Below are 20,165 nucleotides of genomic sequence, written 5' to 3'. Positions count from 1 at the left end.
TTGCTGAAACAGTTGAAACCATTGTCTACATTAAAAATAAAATTAAAAACTTAATTTAATCTCTTCAAATGTAATGAACAATTAAAAACTCTTGAGGATGTGAGTGTGTTTAGATTTTAATGGAATAAAAAATAAAACTGGATGGAAAATTATTCTCAGATAAGTAATAAAAAAATCTTTAAATTTCAGCTATTAATTAGAACCATTAAAATATAACATTTATTTTAACTATAATATATATATATTATATATATATATATGTGTGTGATATATAAAGTGTATATTATATTATATTATATTATGAAAAATTCTTGAGGATGTGAGTGTGTTTAACATTTTGATGAAATAAACAAAAATTGAATGGAAATTAATTCTTAAAACTCAGCTAATAATTAGAACCATTAAACAGATACTTAAAAAATAAAATCTTTCATTGCAGCTCTTATATTTTAATAAAAATATTTAATATAAATTAGTAAGTAATATATAACATTAACATTACTTAATCAAAAATATTAATATTAATATAAGTTATTTAATATAACTATTCATTCAAATTGTGTTCACAACTTCTTTTACATCTGCACATGTGACATCTTTCCAAATATTTAAATTGGGGGGAAAAGTTGATTGTACCTGATTTTTTTCCATTAGCAAATTAATTTGATCACTAAAAGTCTTTTTATATATCAGATTGGTGCATGAAGCTGAAGGGGTTACACAGTATTTTTGTGACGTTTTAATATGTTTTGATTCAGATGTCTTTTTCTTCAGAATAACAAGCACAGATGAAGTGCACCCAATAAACCTATGAATTTATATTAAGAAAACAGAATGACAAAACTGAATGGTTACTTTAAGTAAATAACTCAAAAAGGTTCAGCAGCCATAGCAGCTTACACTGACAGAAATTGCCAATGTCTGGTGTTAAAGAAAATTCATAACAGGGTAAATAGTTTCTTCAAGAGACATGAAAAGGTTGCAGACTGCTGTTTTACTGACATTTCTTTTAATAATAATTAAATTTGCTCAAAAAAGGCCAAGCACCGTGGCAGTAGAGTCCATTCGGCTGTCATATTTACAGACATATCAAACAGCTTTTATTCGGGGAGCTGCCGAAAGATGGCAGAGAATTAAAGGCTACGGCTGGAAATCTCGAGAACATCTCAACAGAGCCATCTAACATGATTATTATTTTTCCGACGTACTATTTTCTCTTCTTGCAGATGTGGCTCTTGCGGGGCACAAAGGTCAACAGATTGTTGCCATAGAGCCGCAGTTGAGCCGACCACGACTGGAGTAACCACACCATCACAATTAGCTTCAAAAAGACAAGGGTGCACTTCATAATCCAAATTAATAGTGCCTAATTATACCTAATGCTTCAAAATAAGCTATGTGTCTCTCCAGAGGAAGAGGCAATGTAATGTGGGGGCTATTTTAGGGATTGTGAAAATTAACTCTGATTTAATTATCGCAGCCCGCCGTTAGAGGGGTCTAATTGAAGCGCAAATGGCAAACGCGCAGCTCGTTATTCCTCGGCTGTCAAATACTGGAGAAACGATCATTTCGCTGACCTCCAGCTGATATAATCATATACACATTGCGCTCTCGTTATGAAAACAAATCGATATTTGCCTGTCATTTGATTGAAAAAAAAATTGATGATCACTCTATACGGTGTCTCCCGCAGCTTAATGCTTGAATGCTTCGGCAGCACTTGGAGATGAACTGATATTGATTTTCTGAATTATGTTTAAAAAAACACTCACATAAACAGACACAACTCCAGACCTGCTCAGACTGAAACAATCTGATCTCGGAGGAGATGCAGTTGCTTTTAAGTAACGCTTCTCAACTGTTTTTATAATCACTGAAAACATTAGAGTTTATTTGAAATCTCTCTGAAATAAAAAGGCGGAAAAAATAAATGTATATAAGTATAAATATGTATATGTGTATAAAATGTATATAATATAAATACAGATTGGGGGTTTGTTGAGATTTTGTAAAATAAAAAATACAAATAAATAAAAACGATTTTAAAAAATATAAATGATTTTTTTCGTCTTAATTATTTGCAAGAACAACCTGCAAAACATTTGAAACAACAATATACATTACACTAATAATGCATAATATAGTGCACTAATAAAGCAAAACTAAAATCTAATTTTAAAAATGCAGAGAAAACACAATAAAATAAAATAAAATAAAATAAAATAAAATAATAAACCATCAAAATAGAATACATAATTTGGTCCAATAAAAAGGATACATTTTTAATTATTTGCAAGAACAACATGCAAATAATTTGAAACAATACTATCATACAATATACTAATAATGTATAATATAATTTACTAATAATGCATAATATAATTCATTTATAATGCATAATCTAATTTCAAAAAATGCAGAGAAAACACAGAAAACATTATGCTTAATTTTATATCTCTCTGGAAGAAAAAGTCATTAGGACTGCAGATTAAGGGTTTGTAAAATAAAATAAAAACCATGATTTGATTAAGAAAAAGGATTCATTTTCTTCTCTTAACTATTTGCAAGAAAAACATGCAACAATATCATACTATACTGTATTAATATAATAATCAATATCATAATCAATATTATATTATATTATATTATATTATATTTTCTTGTCCTAACTATTTGCAAGAACAACATGCAAACAATATAATAAATTACACCAACAATGCATAAAATAATTCACTAATAATGCATAATCTAATTTTAAAAAAAAACACACAGAAAACACAGAAAACATCATGCTTAATTGTAAATCTCTCTAGGAAAAAAGTCATAAGGACTGCAGATTGGGGGTTTGTTAAAATAAAATAAAATAATTAGTTTTATTCATAACGATTCAGTAAAAAGGATTAATTTTCTTGTCTTAATTGTATGCAAGAACAACATTTAAATAATTTTAAAAAATCATAATGACTACAGATTAGGAGCATAAAATAAAATCGAATAATAACATGCAAACAATGTGACAAGATAATATATAATATACATAACTAATAATCTATATTGTAATACAGTTATTGAAATTCAATAATGCTTGTGGGTCAAGATTGTTCTCATAGTCCAAATTTTATATAATTAATATTAAATGTGTGATATTATAAAAAAATTAAATTAATTACATATCGTAAAATTAAAACTGTATATACTTGCATGCACTAAATAATATCTATTTGTATACAATGAAAAACAAATAAAATATAAATCTAATTAAAACATTGAAAATCATGAGTAGTTATGAGTTTTTTATGCAATTTTTCATTTATTATATTTGTATATTTTTTTTTAAATATTTTTACATTTTTTATTTATATATTACATTACATCATTAATGTAAAATACTAAATCAACTATTCTATTTAATTTTTTATTTGACAATTTAGATGAGTAATTGAATAACCAAAGACAGACAAAGCAGAATCCCACTATAAGAGACTAAATAAATCTAATTAAAAAAATTAAAACTAACCATAGAAGCATGAGTAGTTAAGAGGATTTTTCACGTAATTAAAAAAAAAAAACTTTTTAAATTATTTTAAAAATGAGGATAAAAAAAATAATCCACAAATCATTGTGTTAATCAAATTCTCATTTTTCTGTATTTTGATGCACATCACCTGTCCTTTGGTAAAAACTTGCCAACATCAAGTTGCACAAGCTGCATTACATGCTCATTACTGGCTGATGAGAGCAAAAACATAAATCAAAATAAATGCTTTTATTGATATTAAATCATTTGTAATAATTTACTAAAAATGTTTTTCTTTGTGGAACAGAACAATTCTGGTACTGTTTTAAGTTGTCTCTTGATGTCCATAGTAAAACCTGGCTCGGGAATGGAAACACTTTTGGAAGAATTGGCCATCATTTGGCCACACGTTGCCTCATTCATTCCAGAGGCAAACGGATTGCATTCGCTAAAGATTCTCACTCATTCTCTTAAGCGTTTTCTCGCACAAGTGCCATGCGCATTCATCCTGCTTTTCTTCTGCGCCATCATCTCATCCATCTCTATGACAAGCTTCATTATGGGCTGATGCTCTGATGCACGGCGGTACCCATTAGCGCTTAAAGAACCTTGGCCTGAGCAGATCATTTATAAACATGAGAACAGACCTGGAGGGACTTTGTTTAACAAACACATTTGGACCCCGTAATAGAATCATTTAGGGAGTACAAGAGGAAAAATCATACAAAAAGCCTGGCTCTAATTGGATACTGACCGTTCTGTTCCCTCTGCACCCCTGCTGCTAACAAGTCCGGTTCTCCCAGGCTGATGTCATTAAGTCTGCTGCCCAGACACTCCAAACACAATAACTTCCACCACTCCTCGGCCTCCAGCTCTGTGGACACACACATCCATACCATAATTTTTATATGCGAACATACAAGAGCAGGAGAAAAACACATTTACAGCTTAGCACTAATGCACAGAAACAAGCTATTTGAGGATAAACAGTATTTTTCTAGTTATTGACCACCTCAGCTTCTCTGACAATGTGAGGTGTTTAATGTTACAACAGATTTCTGCTTTAAAACTAAAGCAGCCAGTAGTCAGACACAACGGAGTGTAGTGATGGACAGACAGACGTATAGAAGTGACAGACAGACAGGCAGATAGACAGTCAAGTTCATAGGTGTGGACACAGTGTCTAAAAATACTCGGCAAGTGCCAAATGTGAGTAAAACCTGGCTGTCAACTAAAGAAAACAAAATTACTGACCATTTTAGGAAGTGTAACGATGGAAGAAAAAAAGGCATAGAGGTGTGCAACAACAATAAGGGGAAATTATAAATCTTTACTATTTATTTATTTCGCATTTGTAGTTCTGATATAAACACTGGTGTCTATGCAAATCATCTTTTGAGGGTAAATGGTGCTTCAAATAATGTTTGTTGGTTAAAATGTTGATTACATTGTTTCCCCACTAAGTGGCGACAAGTGACTGTTAAAAAATGTATTTGAATGTCATTGAATTATTCATTCAAAAGAGTCGTTAAAAAATGCTGATTCATTTAGTAATGGAACAAGTGAAGTATTTATGAGTGATTCATTGAATCAATTACTCAAGATATTCATTCTAAAACGCTGAGGTATTTATGAGTGAGTCATTGAATCATTCATTCAAGAGACTGATTCTAAAATACTGATTTATTCAGTAATGGAACAAGTGAGGTATTTATGATTGAGTCACTAAATCATTCATTCAAAGGATTCATTCTAAAATGCTGAGGTATTTATGGGTGAGTCACTGAATCATTAATTTAAGAGATTCATTCTAAAATGCTGATTCATTCAATAATGGAACAAGTTAGGTATTTATGAGTGAGTCATTGAATCATTCATTCAAGAGATTCTTTCTAAAACGCTGAGGTATTCATGAGTAATTCATTGAATCATTTATTCAACAGATTCATTCTAAAATGCTGATTCATTCAATAATGGAACAAGTGAGGTATTTATGAGCGAGTCATTGAATCAATCATTCAAGAGATTAATTTTAAAACGCTGAGGTATTTATGAATAAGTAATTGAATCATTCATTCAAGACATTCATTTATGAGTGAGTCACTGAATTATTCATTTAAGAGATTCATTCTAAAATGCTGATTCATTCAATAATTGAACAAGTGATTTATTTATGAGGTAGTCATTAAAACATTCATTCAAGAGATTCATTTATAAGTGAGTCATTGAATCATTCATTTAAGAGATTCATTCTAAAATGCTGATTCATTCAATAATTGAACAAGTGATGTATTTATGAGTGAGTCATTAAATCATTAATTCAAGAGATTCATTTATGGGTAAGTCATTGAATCATTCATTTAAGAGATTCATTCTAAAATGCTGATTCATTCAATAATGGAACAAGTGAGGTATTTATGATTAAGTCATTGGATCATTCATTCAAGAGATTCACTCTAAAACGCTGAGGTAATTATGAGTAATTCATTGAATCATTCATTCAACAGATTCTTTCTAAAATGCTGATTCATTTAATAATTGAACAAGTGATGTATTTATGAGTGAGTCATTAAATCATTCATTCAAGAGATTCATTTATGAGTGAGTCATTGACTCATTCATTTAACAGATTCATTCTAAAATGCTGATTCATTTAATAATGGAAAAAGTGAGGTATTTATGACTGATTCATTGAATCGTTCATTCAAGAGATTGCTTCTAAAATGCCGAGGCATTTATGAGTGAGTTACTGAATCAATAATTTAAGAGATTCATTCTAAAACACTGATTCGTTCAATAATGGAACTAATAATGTATTTATGACTGAGTCATTGAATCATTCATTCAAGAGATTCATTCTAAAACACTGAGGTATGAGGTTTTTAATGATTCATTTCAAATTAAACAATTTTGAATAGACTGCAGCAATTCATATTTTCAGCCTCAAGTAAATGACATGTTACTTTGCTTAGTTCAGAATTGCGGGAGAATCTCTATTTGAAACAAAAAATTGTGATTCTTAATTTATCCAGAATTGTGCAGCTCTACTTTTGATATTATTTGAATAATATGGGAACACTTTACACTTTAAAGGGTCATTAGTTAACAGTTAACTACTTTTGTTAACATGAACTAAGAATGAACAATACTTCTACAGCATTTATTAATCTTGGTTAATGGTAATTTCAACATTTACTAATGCATAATTAAAATCAAAAGTTGTTTAATATTTACAACATTAACATGAACTAACAACAAACAACTGTAACTAACATTAATAAAGATGAATAAATACTGTAACTAATCTATTCATTGTTTTATTTATATTTTATATATTTTTTATATATTTATAAATGTTTATTTTTTATTTCTATATTACAGTTAATGTAATTAATCATTAATGTAAAATAATTATCATTAAAGTAAACTACTAAATCAACTATACTATTTTTCTTTTTGACAACTTAGTTGAGTAACTGAATAACTGATGACAGACAAAGCAAACTCCCAGTAAAAGAGATTCACCTGAAATGCAAATGTATTCATTGACTAATACAGGCATATGAATATTTACATATTTAATTGCCCATATTTTAATTAAAGATATACTATACTCGCAACACCATGAATTCAAATTAAATGATTTCCCTCAATTACCCTATAGGCTTTATTGAAATGCCAAGATGTCTGAAAAGTAATTAATGGAATTACTGAATAATAGCCCTATGAATTGCAATAAGTATCATAATACTAGTAACAACATGCCACTTGGGGCTTTCTGTGCCAACTCTGGGGGTCATCTTAGCCTAATAGTCTAATTTTATATTTTCATCTCAGAATAAATCTATCAGTTTTACTTCACAAATATAAAACACGAATGTGTCCACAAACCCTTCATTAAACAAATGGAGGCATGAAACTTAATAAAATGTCATAGATCACTATTTGTTCCAAGACACAAAATTAGACCAAATAACCTCAAAATAGTTTAGACTGACACACGTGACCTTTCTAACGTGACTATGCAATGCTAGGGATAGGACGATACACCTACCCCCCGATTCAATACTATCACAATACTTTGGTGCCGATACAATATATATATATATATATATATATATTTTTTTTTTTTTTTTTAAGAATTTAGATTCTACAAGTATTGAAGTTCGATATTGCTATTAGGGCTGGGACTAGTCTGCTAGTCTGCTTATAGCTAGTCTGCTGATTCAAATGTTCAACAAAATGAGTAGAAAAAACTTTCTGAAATAAAATAAAGTGCTATGTTACTTTGCAAACAGTCTTAGTCATGTTTAGTCATGTTTTCCCTGCAAAACAAATTTTACTTTGTTTACCGCAAAGTATATTTTGGTCATCCCATTAAAAACAACATTCGAATTGTATCATTTTAGAGCTTTAAAGTGCTAGAAATAGTTATGTTAAGTTAAGCTGTAAAATCATTAAAAAGGTGCTTGAATTTCTTTCTCAAAGGTTGTACAAAACCCTGAAATGAATAAAGTAATATTATTTCTACCACAACACCGTGGTTATAGTTAGCATTAATACTTGTGGTTTTCTGACATATGTTAGTGCTGTTTATAACAGAGAATTCTGGGAAGAATTCAAATGATTCTCATTAGGTATTGCAGTAACCGTTTTCATTGTGTGGTGAATTCAAACACTTCTTACTGGATCTCGCAGCACTGTGTAGTAACAGTCTCGCAAAATCTTGCTTTGCGCAAGTTGCATGCTGCGTTCCAGGCAGGTTTTTGAGCCTGTAAATCACAACTTCAAATCACGATTCACGACTTTGTAGCATTCCAGGCAAGTCACGCCAAACTGCCTGAGCGCATTTATTATTATTATATTATTATTAATTTGATTGCAACGTTATATTGTCCTAAAGTCTACTTTTTCCACTGTGTACCACTTGCATAAACACCACATCCATAGGGGCTACCATTGTTGATTCGTGGGCTATGTGACGTCAGAGCGCGGAACTGGGAGTACATCGATCTAGTACGAGTTAACGGGTGGGAAGTCATGGGTTTGACTGCCGTTCCAATGCACTTTCACGGTAGAAGGTTGGAAAAACACGGGTAACAGGTTGTCGGGAACGCGGCAATAGTTTCGCTTTCGTTTCAATTGTCGTTAGATGTTCCTCACATGCAACAGAAATTGCAGCGCTTATAAGTTAAAAAAAGGAATGTGGTTGCATCAGTGTGGCCGCTCACAAAAATTAGTCCCACCAACAGAAAAAATGGTCGCAAAATGTCTGGAGCCCTGAGAGAGCAGATGGTAAAGTAAATTACATGTTAATTCTGAGCAGAATACTAATGATTCTTACTAGATCTTGCAGCAACTGTTTTCATTGTGCGGTGCATTGAAACACTTCTTACTGGATCTCGAAGCAATGTGCAGTAACAGTGTCGCAAAATCAACTTTGCTCCCGAGTAAAGCTGTTTTGACCTTGGACAAGTTTGTTTGCTTTGCACAAGTTGCATGCTGCGTTCCAGGCAAGTTTTTAAGCCCGTAAATCACAACTTCAAACCACGACTCACGACTTTGTAGCATTCCAGGCAAGTCACGCCAAACTGCCTGAGCGCATTTATTATTATATTATTATTAATTTGATTGCAATGTTATATTGTCCTAAAGTCTATTTTTTCTCTGTGTACCACTTGCATAAACACCACATCCGTAGGGGCTGCCATTGTTGTTTCGCGGGCTATGTGACGTCAGAGCGTGGAACTGGGAGTACATCGATCTAATACAACTTCACGGGTGGGAAGTCATGGGTTTGACTGCCGCTCCAGTGCACTTTCACGGGTAGAAGGCTGGAAAAACACGGGTAATGGGTTGCCGGGAACGTGGCATTAGTTTCGCTTTTGTTTTGTTTGTCGTTAGATGTTTCTCGCATGCAACAGAAACTGCAGCACTTATGAGTTGAACAATGTAGAGGTCACGTCAGTGCGGCCGCTCACAAAAATTAATCCCACCAGCAGAAAATATGGTCGCAAAACATCTGGAGCCCTGAGAGAGCAGATGGTAAAGTAAATTACATGTTAATTCTGGGCAGAATTTGAATGATTCTCACTAGATCTTGCAGCAACCGTTTTCATTGTGCGGCGAATTTAAACACTTCTTACTGGATCTCGCAGCAATGTGCAGTAACACTGTCGCAGACTCAACTTGGCTCCCGAGTAAAGCTGTTTTGAGCTTGGACAAGTTTGTTTGCTTTGTGTTTATGCTGCGTTTCAGGCAGGTTTTTGAGCCTGTAAATCACGACTTCAAATCACGACTCACGACTTTGTAGCGTTCCAGGCAAGTTACACCAAACTGCCTTTTATATTATATATATATATATATATATATATATATATATATATATTATTATTATTATTATTAATTTGATTGCAAAGTTATATTGTCCTGAAGTCTAGTTTTTCACAGTGTACCACTTGCATAAACACCACATCCGTAGGGGCTGCCATTGTTGTTTCGTAGGCTATGTGACTGGGAGTAAATCGATCTAGTACAAGTTCACGGGTGGGAAGTCACGGGTTCGACTGTCGTTCCAGTGCACTTTCACGGGTAGAAGGTTGTAAAAACACGGGTAACGGGTTGCCTGGAACACAGCATTAGTTTCGCTTTTGTTTTGTTTGTCGTTAGACGTTTCTCAAATGCAACAGAAATGGCAGCGCTTATGAGTTGAACAACACAGTGGTCACATCAGTGCGACCGCTCACAAAAATTAGTCCCACCGGCAGAAAAAATGGTTGCAAAACATGCTTTCAAATCACTCTCGCAGTACTTTGATGTCATACGCCGATCGGCTACGCAGTGCTGCTTAAAGAGCAACACATTTATACATTTCGCCCTCTGTTGGAATAAAAGTGGTAACTTCTCCCCACCACCTCTTAGCAAAGGTAAAATAATTAAATATAAATCAATTCTGAGGTAAACCAATTAATTTTTTAAATTGTTTCAAAAAGAATCACGAGAGTTAGGAGAATTTATTTTTTCTTTCACCCCTATGCAATGCGTGACATTCATTTGTGGTTAAAAAGTGTATATATTTTTTGGCTTTTTAGAAAACGGCCGATCGTTTTGCTAGATAAGACCTTTATTCCTTGGCTGTGATCATGTAGAGCCCTTTCAAGCTGCATTGAAAGTGCAATTTGGATTTTTAACCCATAGAAGTCAATTATGACAATAATTAAACAGTTGTGCTGCATCATATTTTTGTGTAAACCGTGATATATTATTTTCAAGATACTAAGATGAATGAAAAGTTTCAAAGAGCAGCATTTATTTTAAATCTTTTGTAACAATGCAAAAGGTCTTTGCTGTCTCTTTTAATAAATTCAATGCATCCTTGCTGAATAAAAGTTTTTTTTTTTTTTTTTAAGTACCTACCTCTTTTGAAAAGCATATTATCATAATTATTTTGTATATTATTTTAGGGCTCAAAACTGCATTAAAAACATGATTGTCAAATATTATTAGTTTAAAATAACTGTTCCCCTTCAGTCGTTTCACTACGACGTTACATGGGAATCGCTTGAGAGTCCAATCGTCTCTGAGCCTTATTCAAAAGGCCAATGAAAATTGGAGAGTGGCATTTGCATGCTAAGCCACGCCCCGTACATACGGGTATATAAGATGGCGGCATGCAGCCAGTCACTCAGATATTTGCTTCAGAGCCGTTCTGCTCGAGCCTTCTACCAAACAAGAAAGTTCCTGCTGCTCTTCTCCGCTGACGTGCTGCCATCTAAAAGAGTGTTATCACCAAGAGAGTGTTTTGGCAGCCGTCAGCGGTATCCTGCGGGCGGCCGTTCTTACGGCCATCAACAAGCCTCCTGCGCTCCAGCGAGCGAGCCCCCCTGAGCGCACAGAAGTGCCGCGGTTCCTCCCTGGGCAGACCGGGATCTAAAAGAGCAATTTCTCATGGCTGTGTAAGACGTTCTTTTCAGAATGGTCTTCCGGCCGTGCGCTGCTAAATGCGGCAGTTTCCTCACCTCTGAGGATGGACATGAACACTGCCTCACATGCCTGGGCTTAGAGCATGCTGAGGCAGCGTTCACGGATGGTTCGTGCGTTCACTGCGAACGCATGACCATGATCACGCTGAAGAACCGCCGTTCTTTTGCGAGACGGCTCCCCTCGGTGCCCCGCGGCTCGTCGTTAAGCCGTCAATGCTTTTCGGCCGCCGTGGCGAGGCACCAGGGGGACTTACGGGTTACTGTGCAGAACGTGCCGCCGGCCCCCAAAGCCCAGTGGCCGTCTGCATCTCGGCGTGGTCCCGTCGAGTGGCGAGAGCAGTATGCTTCCCCGGAATCCGGGCCGAGCATCTCCTTTGGCGCTCCACCGGAGGAAGAGATGTCTGTCGCTGCGTCAGAGGGTGAGTCTGATGGTGAAGCGGACATCTCGGCGGGCCAGCGCCCCCCTGTGGTTGCTGCCCCGTCTGACATGGACGCTGAACTATCGGCTATGCTCCTCCGAGCCGCCAGGGGGATCGGGCTGGAGGTGTCTCATGCACCCCCGGCCGATCCCTCTAGGCTTGGCGACTGGTTCCTGAGGGGGGCGCCTGCGGTACCGCCGCGCCCTCCCCCCGTTCCATTCTTTCCAGAGGTGCATGAGGAGCTGATTAAAACCTGGCGGGCGCCTTTTTCATCTCGCCTTCGCCCCAGCTCCTCCTCCCTCGCCACCGTTGATGGCGGGGCAGCCCGGGGATACGAGTCGGTTCCCCAGGTTGAGCGCGCTATCGCGGTGCATTTATGCCCGCGTGGCGCCGCCACCTGGCGGGACCGGCTGCATCTACCCTCCAGAGAGTGTGAGCGCTCGTCCGCTCTCGCGGGCCGCGTGTATCGCGCTGCTGGACAGGCTGCCTCCGCCCTGCACGCCATGGCCACCTTACAGGTCTACCAGGCGCAGGCGCTGAAACAACTGCACGAGGGTGGTCCTGATCAAGACATGATGCAGGAACTCCGCGCCGCCACCGACTTCGCCCTTCGGGCGACGAAGGTCACGGCGCGGTCTCTTGGTCAGGTGATGTCCACGGCCGTGGTCCAGGAGCGACACCTATGGCTTAATCTGGCCGACAAAGCTCGCTTTCTCGACACTCCCATCTCCCAGAGCGGCCTATTCGGCGACACTGTCGAGGATTTCGCCCAGCAATTCTCGGCAGTCCAGAAGCAGACGGAGGCCATCAAACATATCCTGCCCCACCGCGAAGCTACCATCCCGCCGCCGGTGGCCCCGCCTCCGCCTGCTTGTCGCAGAGGGCGCCCCTCTGCGGCTAGTAAGACAACTCCAGCTCCTTCCCCCGCCGAGGTTCATGAAGCCAGGTTGGCTACCCGGCGCAGAGCTGGCCGCAGGAGAGCGGCGCCGCCCGCCTCTCAGGGACCAGCCAAAACCTCTCGCAAGAAACCTGCGAAGCGTCCCTGACGCGGGCAACCCAGAGGTGGTGGAGATTGCTCTTCGGGGGACAGTGACATCGACTTCCCCACTCCCGGTGGAGGGCTGGGAGCTTCTGTGCACATAACATTGCCGCTGGCCCACGGGTCGGCGGTACCCACATTTTCACAGAAAGAGCAAATTTCCTCACCTCTGGGGCCTCGGCCCCGAGTTCCCTTCTCGAGCAGAACTTACACTCCTCGGTATCGGACTCGGAGCCTGATATCGCCAGCGCGGGAACCAGGGAAGAAGGTAAGCGTTGCTTCTCGCAGCCAGACTCTCCCCCAGAACCTTGTGTTCTCTGGGGTCAGTCCCCTTCCCCCCGCCCCTCCAGGCTGCCCCACCGCGGTCACATCGGTCAACGTTCCCTTGATACCGCTAACGAGCCGGTTGAGGGCTTGGCTTCAGCTTCCCAACCCCTCGCGGTGGTTGATACGGACGGTACGTCTCGGCTATGCGATTCAATTCGCCAGGCGTCCGCCCAGGTGCAGAGGTGTCCATTTCACTATTGTCCGTTCGGACACGCATGCCGCTGTCCTGCGTGCGGAGGTTGCAGTCCTACTGGCGAAGGACGCAATCGAGCCAGTCCCTCCAGCCGAGATGAAGTCAGGGTTCTACAGTCCCTACTTCATCGTGCCAAAAAAGAGCGGTGGGTTAAGACCCATCCTGGATCTCAGAGCTCTGAATCGGTCCCTTCTCAGGCTGCCGTTCAAGATGCTCACGACGAAGTGCATGCTAACTTGCATTCGACCCCAGGATTGGTTTGCAGCCATCGACCTGAAGGACGCGTACTTTCACGTCTCAATCCTTCCTCGTCACAGACCCTTTCTCCGGTTTGCCTTCGAAGGTCGAGCGTATCAGTACAAGGTTCTCCCATTTGGCCTGTCCCTTTCTTCCCGCGTCTTCACCAAGGTCGCGGAAGCAGCCCTGACCCCTCTTTGGCAGTCGGGTTTTCGCATCCTCAACTATCTCGACGACTGGCTCCTTGTAGCTCGCTCGCGAGACCTGTTGTGCGAGCAGAGGGACCTGGTGCTTCGGCACCTCAGCCATCTGGGCCTTCAGGTCAACCGAGAGAAGAGCAAACTCTCCCCAGTGCAGAGGATCGCGCACGCGCAGTCAGTGCTGAGATGTCTGGACTTATTCAGACACAAGACAGTGGTCCCTCTCAAAACTTTTCAGAGGCTCCTGGGGCATATGGCAGCCGCGGCCGCGGTTACGCTGCTGGGCTTGCTTCATATGAGACCGCTTCAGCGCTGGTTACACGATCGAGTTCCAAGACGGGCATGGCACCGTGGCACACTTCGGATTGGCGTTTCCCCGCAGTGTCGCCGCCTTTTCAGCCCGTGGTCAGACCCTGTCTTCCTTCGGGCCGGAGTTCCCTTGGGGCAGGTTTCCAGGCATGTCATGGTGTACACGGATGCCTCCACCACGGGTTGGGGTGCTGTATGTAAAGGGCAAGCAGCCTCGGGCTCCTGGACAGGACCTTAGCTGCAGTGGCACATCAATTTCCTCGAGTTGTTGACTGTGCTTCTGGCCCTTCGTCGCTTCTGATCGACGCTGCGTCAGAAGCACGTGCTTGTTCACACCGACAGCACCGCGACTGTGGCGTATATCAATCGCCAGGGCGGCCTTCGCTCACCTCGCACAGCTGGCCTCCGGGCTCAAGTACGCCTTTCCCCCAGTGAGCCTCCTTGCACAGACCCTGTGCAAGATCAGGGAGGACGAGGAGAAGGTCTTGCTGGTTGCGCCATATTGGCCCACCCAGACCTGGTTTCCAGAACTCATTTCCCTTGCGGCAGCCCCTCCCTGGAAAATCCCCTTGAGGAAAGACTTTCTTTCTCAGGGGATGGGCACAATTTGGCACCCGCGCTCCGACCTGTGGAACCTTCATGTCTGGCTCCTGGACGCTTCAGACCTCGCCGGCCTTCCCCAGGCCGTGAGAGACACCATCATTCAGTCCCGAGCCCCCTCTACGAGGCAGGCTTACGCACTGAGGTGGGGTCTGTTCGTTGACTGGTGCTCCTCTCGAGCTGAGGACCCACAGAGATGCACGATTGCAGTAGTGCTTTCCTTCCTGCAAGAGAAGTTGGAGCGCAGGCTGTCCCCTTCGACTCTCAAAGTGTACGTTGCTGCCATTGCAGCGTATCACGATGCAGTGGATGGAACATCCCTGGGTAAGCACCCACTGGTCGTGAGGTTCCTTAGAGGTGCCAGGAGACTTAATCCTCCCAGACCGCACCTCATACCCTCTTGGGATCTCTCCGTCGCCCTCCGTGGCCTACGGGAAGCCCCATTCGAGCCACTTGCGTCAGTTGAGCTGAAATTTCTGTCTCTTAAGACAGCGCTCCTGACTGCTCTGGCCTCCATCAAGAGGGTAGGGGACCTACAAGCCTTTTCTGTCAACGAAACGTGCCTTGAGTTCGGGCCCGGAGATTCTCACGTCATCTTGAGACCCCGGCCCGGTTATGTGCCCAAGGTTCCCACCACGCCCTTCCGCGATCAGGTAGTGAACCTGCAAGCTCTGCCCCCGGAGAAGGCAGACCCAGCTTCTGCGCTGCTCTGCCCTGTTCGTGCTCTGCGTATTTACGTAGACCGTACTCGGCACTTCAGGCGCACCGAGCAGCTCTTTGTCTGCTTCGGAGGTCAGCAGAAAGGGAATGCTGTCTCCAAACAGAGGTTGGCCCATTGGGTGGTAGAAGCCATCTCCCTGTCTTACTTATATCAGGGAGAGCCATGCCCACTCCACTAGGAGTGTTGCCTCATACTATGCGTTGGCTCATGGCGCCTCACTAGCAGACATCTGTAGAGCTGCGGGCTACAACCTTCGCGTAGAGGCCGTATCCTCCCGTGTCTTAACTTAAGACTTCAGGTGAATGGGAGGATGGCTGGTGTCGGCTTGCTGCGCCATTCCCACGTGGATCCGTGCGCCAATTCCCAGAATGTTCCTTCCGGTGAACCCTGGGTCCTCCGTGCCCCACAGTCTGGCCTAGATGCGGAGAAGTCCCTGACTGTGATCCTACCTGGGTCTCCTTCGCCCCGCAGGTTGTGGCTTATTTTTTATTTATTCCAGCGGAGGAGACCGCTGTTTCCCTCGTGTATCCCTAAAAGCCTTTATGGATATATTGAATTATTCTTATTTCCACATGTGAAGATCTCATGTGCTCCGCCCCCCCAACCCACGCTTCAGTACATCTGGCATCCTTGCAGGGCCCCCTTTACTGGCCCCCAGGGCGTTGGGAAGGTTACGTTACAGTCTTCATCTGCTGACACGTCCGCCTGCCAGCACGTGGGGTTGTGCGTAACGCGGCGTCAGGGTCGTGGCCTGTTCCATAGGGTCTGTTCCCATGTAACGTCGTAGTGAAACGACTGAAGGGGAACGTCTAGGTTACGAAGGTAACCCTGGTTCCCTGAAGGAGGGAACGGAGACGTTACATCCTCTGCCACGACCCTGGCGTCGCACTGACGCCGGCTCGATCCGGCTCTTCAGCAAAAACCTGACTGACTGGCTGCATGCCGCCATCTTATATACCCGTATGTACGGGGCGTGGCTTAGCATGCAAATGCCACTCGCCAATTTTCATTGGCCTTTTGAATAAGGCTCAGAGACGATTGGACTCTCAAGCGATTCCCATGTAACGTCTCCGTTCCCTCCTTCAGGGAACGAGGGTTACCTTCGTAACCTAGACGTTTTCTATTTTAATATATTCTAAAATATAATGTATTACTGAAATAGGAAAGCTGAATTTTCAGCAGCCATTATGTTGCAAACAGCTGTGCTGCATAATATTTTTGTGGAAACCATGATATACAGTCAAGCCCGAAATTATTCATACCCCTGGCAAATTCTGACTTAAAGTTACTTTTATTCAACCAGCAAGTTTTTTTTAATAGAAATGACACAGACGTCTCCCAGAAGATAATAAGACAATGTACAACAGGCATCATTGTGGAAAAAATTATTACTCATCTTTTATTTACATTTAAACAAAAAGTGGCATGTCCAAAATTATTTATACCCTTCTCAATAATCAATTGAAAAGCCTTTATTGGCTATTACAGCAATCAAACGCTTTCTATAATTGCTGACCAGCTTTTTGCATGTCTCCACTGGTATTTTTGCCAATTCATCTTTAGCGATGAGCTCCAACTAGAGCGTTAGAGCGTCTCCTTGACATCACCCTGATCTTTAGCTCCCTCCACACTGCAAAACGTTAATGTTTTTGTCTGCTAACCATTTCTTCACCACTTTTGCTGTGTGTTTTGGGTCATTGTCATGCTGAAATGTCCATTGGTACCCAAGGCCAGGTTTCTCTGCAGACTGCCTGATGTTGTTGTTGAGAATTTTGATGTATTGCTCCTTTTTCATGGTGCCGTTTACTGTGATTAGGTTCCCTGGTCCACCGGCTGAAACACCCCCCCAAAACATTAGGTTTCCACCACCATGTTTGACAGTGGGGATGGTGTTCTTAGGGTTGAAGGCTTCTCCTTTTTTACACCAAATGAAGGTTACATCATTGTGGCCAAACAATTAAATTTTTGTTTCATCTGACCATAAAACAGAAAACCAGAAGTCTTCTTTTTTGTCCAGCATTTGCAAAGGCCAAGCAGGCTTTTGCGTGCCTTATCTGGAGAAGTGGTGTCCTCCTTGGTCTGCATCCGTGGAACCCAGGGGTGTGCAGTGTCCGTAGGACTGTCTGCCTTGAGATGTTGCCACCAGCAGAGCCCAGATTCATCAGGATGGCCTTGATGGTGATCCTTGGATTCTTTTTTACCTCTCTCACTATCCTCCTGGCCAGCACAGGTGTCACTTTTGGATTCTGACCACATGCTCTGAGATTTTTCACAGTGCGGAACATCTTGTATTTTTTAATAATACTTTGCACTGTAGCCACTGGAACTTCAAAACATTTAGATATGGTCTTATAGCCCTTTCCTGAATTGTGAGCAGCCACAGGTCCTCAGTGAGCTCCTCTGTCTTAGCCACGACTGTCCACAAACCAACAGCAGAGAGCTTCTGTTTTTCACCTGTTAAGTTGATTAAAACAGCTGTTCCCAATGAATCAGGCTTCAGAACAGCTTGGACTATTTGGAATGGTATAGAATTTTGGATTTTCCCATAGACTGTGACAGTTTGCAAAGGGTATGAATAATTTTAGACATGCCATTTTTTTTTCCAAATGTAAATAAAAGCTGAGAAAAAATTTTTTTCCACAATGATGCCTCTTGTACATCGTCTTATTATCTTTTTGGAAAAGCCTGTGTCATTTTAAAAAAAATTGCTGGTTGAATAAAAGTAACTAAGTCAGAATTTGCCAAGGGGAATGAATAATTTTGGACTTGACTGTATTATTTTCAAGATTTGAAAATAATACAGAGTAGAAAGTTTAAAACAACAGCATTAATTTGAAATAAAAATCTTCTGTAACAATGTAAAAAGTATTAAATAAAAGTATTAATTTATTTTAAAAACTAATGGCCAATCTTTTCACTAGTTTAGACCCTTATTCCTCGGCTGGGATTGTATATAGCCCTTTAAAGCTGCATTGAAACTGCAATTTGGTTCAACCCATTGATCCCCATTAAAGTCAACTATATAGAGAAAAATCCTGGAATGTTTTTCTCAAAAACCTTCATTTATTTTCGACTGAAAAAAGAAAGATATGGGGGAAAGGAAATGATCAGGCAATTTTTGTTCTGGAAGTGAACTAATCCTTTAATAGACAGTAATAAAAAGTATTTATGGCCAGCACACTTTCTCAGTTTGCACATCACTGGCAGGTGCAGCAATAGTTATTTTGGCCACTGCATGCACACAAAAGAACAACACAAATAGCATTCTGTAGGAGTTGAGCTTTTTTCGTTCTTTTTTGGCACTCAATTCTTACTCTATTCTTCAAAAGCTCCGGGCTAATCTACAGCAGACTCTGAAAAGCATCATTCTAATGAGTGAACCTCACAAATGAACATCCACTCTAAAGCACCTAATGCAGTTTAGCACAATGACACAAAAGAAAGGAAGCACAAATTACGACTATGCCAACTACAAAATGAGCTCCGTCTACACCGCTTCTGCTGTGACATGGCTTTGAAAGCTCAACATTATGAGATCAGATTTGTCTAATTATGTGCCAAGTAGTTGTTAGCAGATTCGTGACCTCGTCAAGTTTGCGTTTTCAACGGAGCTTGTTTGAATAACAATGGCTGTCTGCTTGATGTTGCCCTAAGTATATTTCAACAGCGGTAATTGAAGCTTAAAATGAATACTGTACGCCTGTTGACATTTTAATTTCGCCTGCTTGAGTAATGCGAGTAGGCACCATTCAAAATATTCAATCAGAAAAAAATCCAATGTGAATTTACTAGTGGCAAATGAATTTTTTTGAATAGTACAATAGCTACTTATCAAATCGTTTCACTCATAATACTGTGTAAGATCCAAAAGCTGCAGATTAAACCATAATGCCTTAGATTTTCTTTATCAAACTTATTAGAATCATTGCGGACATTTCCCCACTTTTCCAAGCTTTTTGCTGGATCTTTTTTGCATGGCCTCTCTCCTGAGACGGTGACCTTTAAGTGTGTCTAAATTCACACACACTTGTGGGCCCACTGAGTGGAAAATTGGATAAACAAATACTTCATCAGCATGGCAAACTCTCAAGTGCTCAGGCAGCTATGTGCACAAACACAAAGATGCCCAGTGGAATCACAGCACTTTGCAGCTCAACATCTTCACATGGTTAATGGTTCACTCCGAGCACAGGAAATGAGAAGAACTACATGATAAATAGTTAGGAGAAAGAAAACGGGTCAGGATGGATGAAATAGATTAGGGCTGCAACAACAAATCGGTAATGGAAATAATCGACAGTGAATTGCATTATTGATTAGTAGGGGTCTGTGGGCTCTGCTTGGAGGACCACGTCAGTGACGCCACTTTAAAGAGTAGGGAAAAATGCATTTACATGGAATGGAGGAAAAAACTAATTTAATTACAGTTTACTGCTTTATTCTTCAAAGGCAAGCATTTTCATTTTGGCAAAGCAGAGTATCCTAATAGCAGGCAAGCTCAAGGGCTTAATAGAGCTTTTATTTGGATCAAAGCAATATTCATTTAAACAGCAAATTTAGGTTTTAAATGAACATTTACATTTATGCATTTGCCAGACGTTTTTCTCCGAAAATGTTATTT

The 20,165-nt window shown here is 40.5% G+C and overlaps 1 protein-coding gene across 1 annotated transcript in view; it reads right to left on the bottom strand.

Moving 5' to 3' along the window:
• dok6 (docking protein 6) overlaps positions 1-20,165 on the bottom strand; it is a 66,094-nt gene that overhangs the window by 31,265 nt on the left and 14,664 nt on the right. Inside the window, exon 2 of the mRNA XM_073830553.1 lies at positions 4,272-4,391. Within this exon, the coding sequence (XP_073686654.1) occupies positions 4,272-4,391 (120 nt within the window). The remainder of the gene's footprint in view (positions 1-4,271; positions 4,392-20,165) is intronic.

This window comes from Garra rufa, chromosome 24, assembly GCF_049309525.1.
Source record: "Garra rufa chromosome 24, GarRuf1.0, whole genome shotgun sequence".
In the NCBI taxonomy this organism is placed as follows: Eukaryota; Metazoa; Chordata; class Actinopteri; order Cypriniformes; family Cyprinidae; genus Garra; species Garra rufa.
The sequence above is the reverse complement of the archived record's forward strand: the minus strand, read 5'-3'. Positions and strand labels throughout refer to the sequence as shown.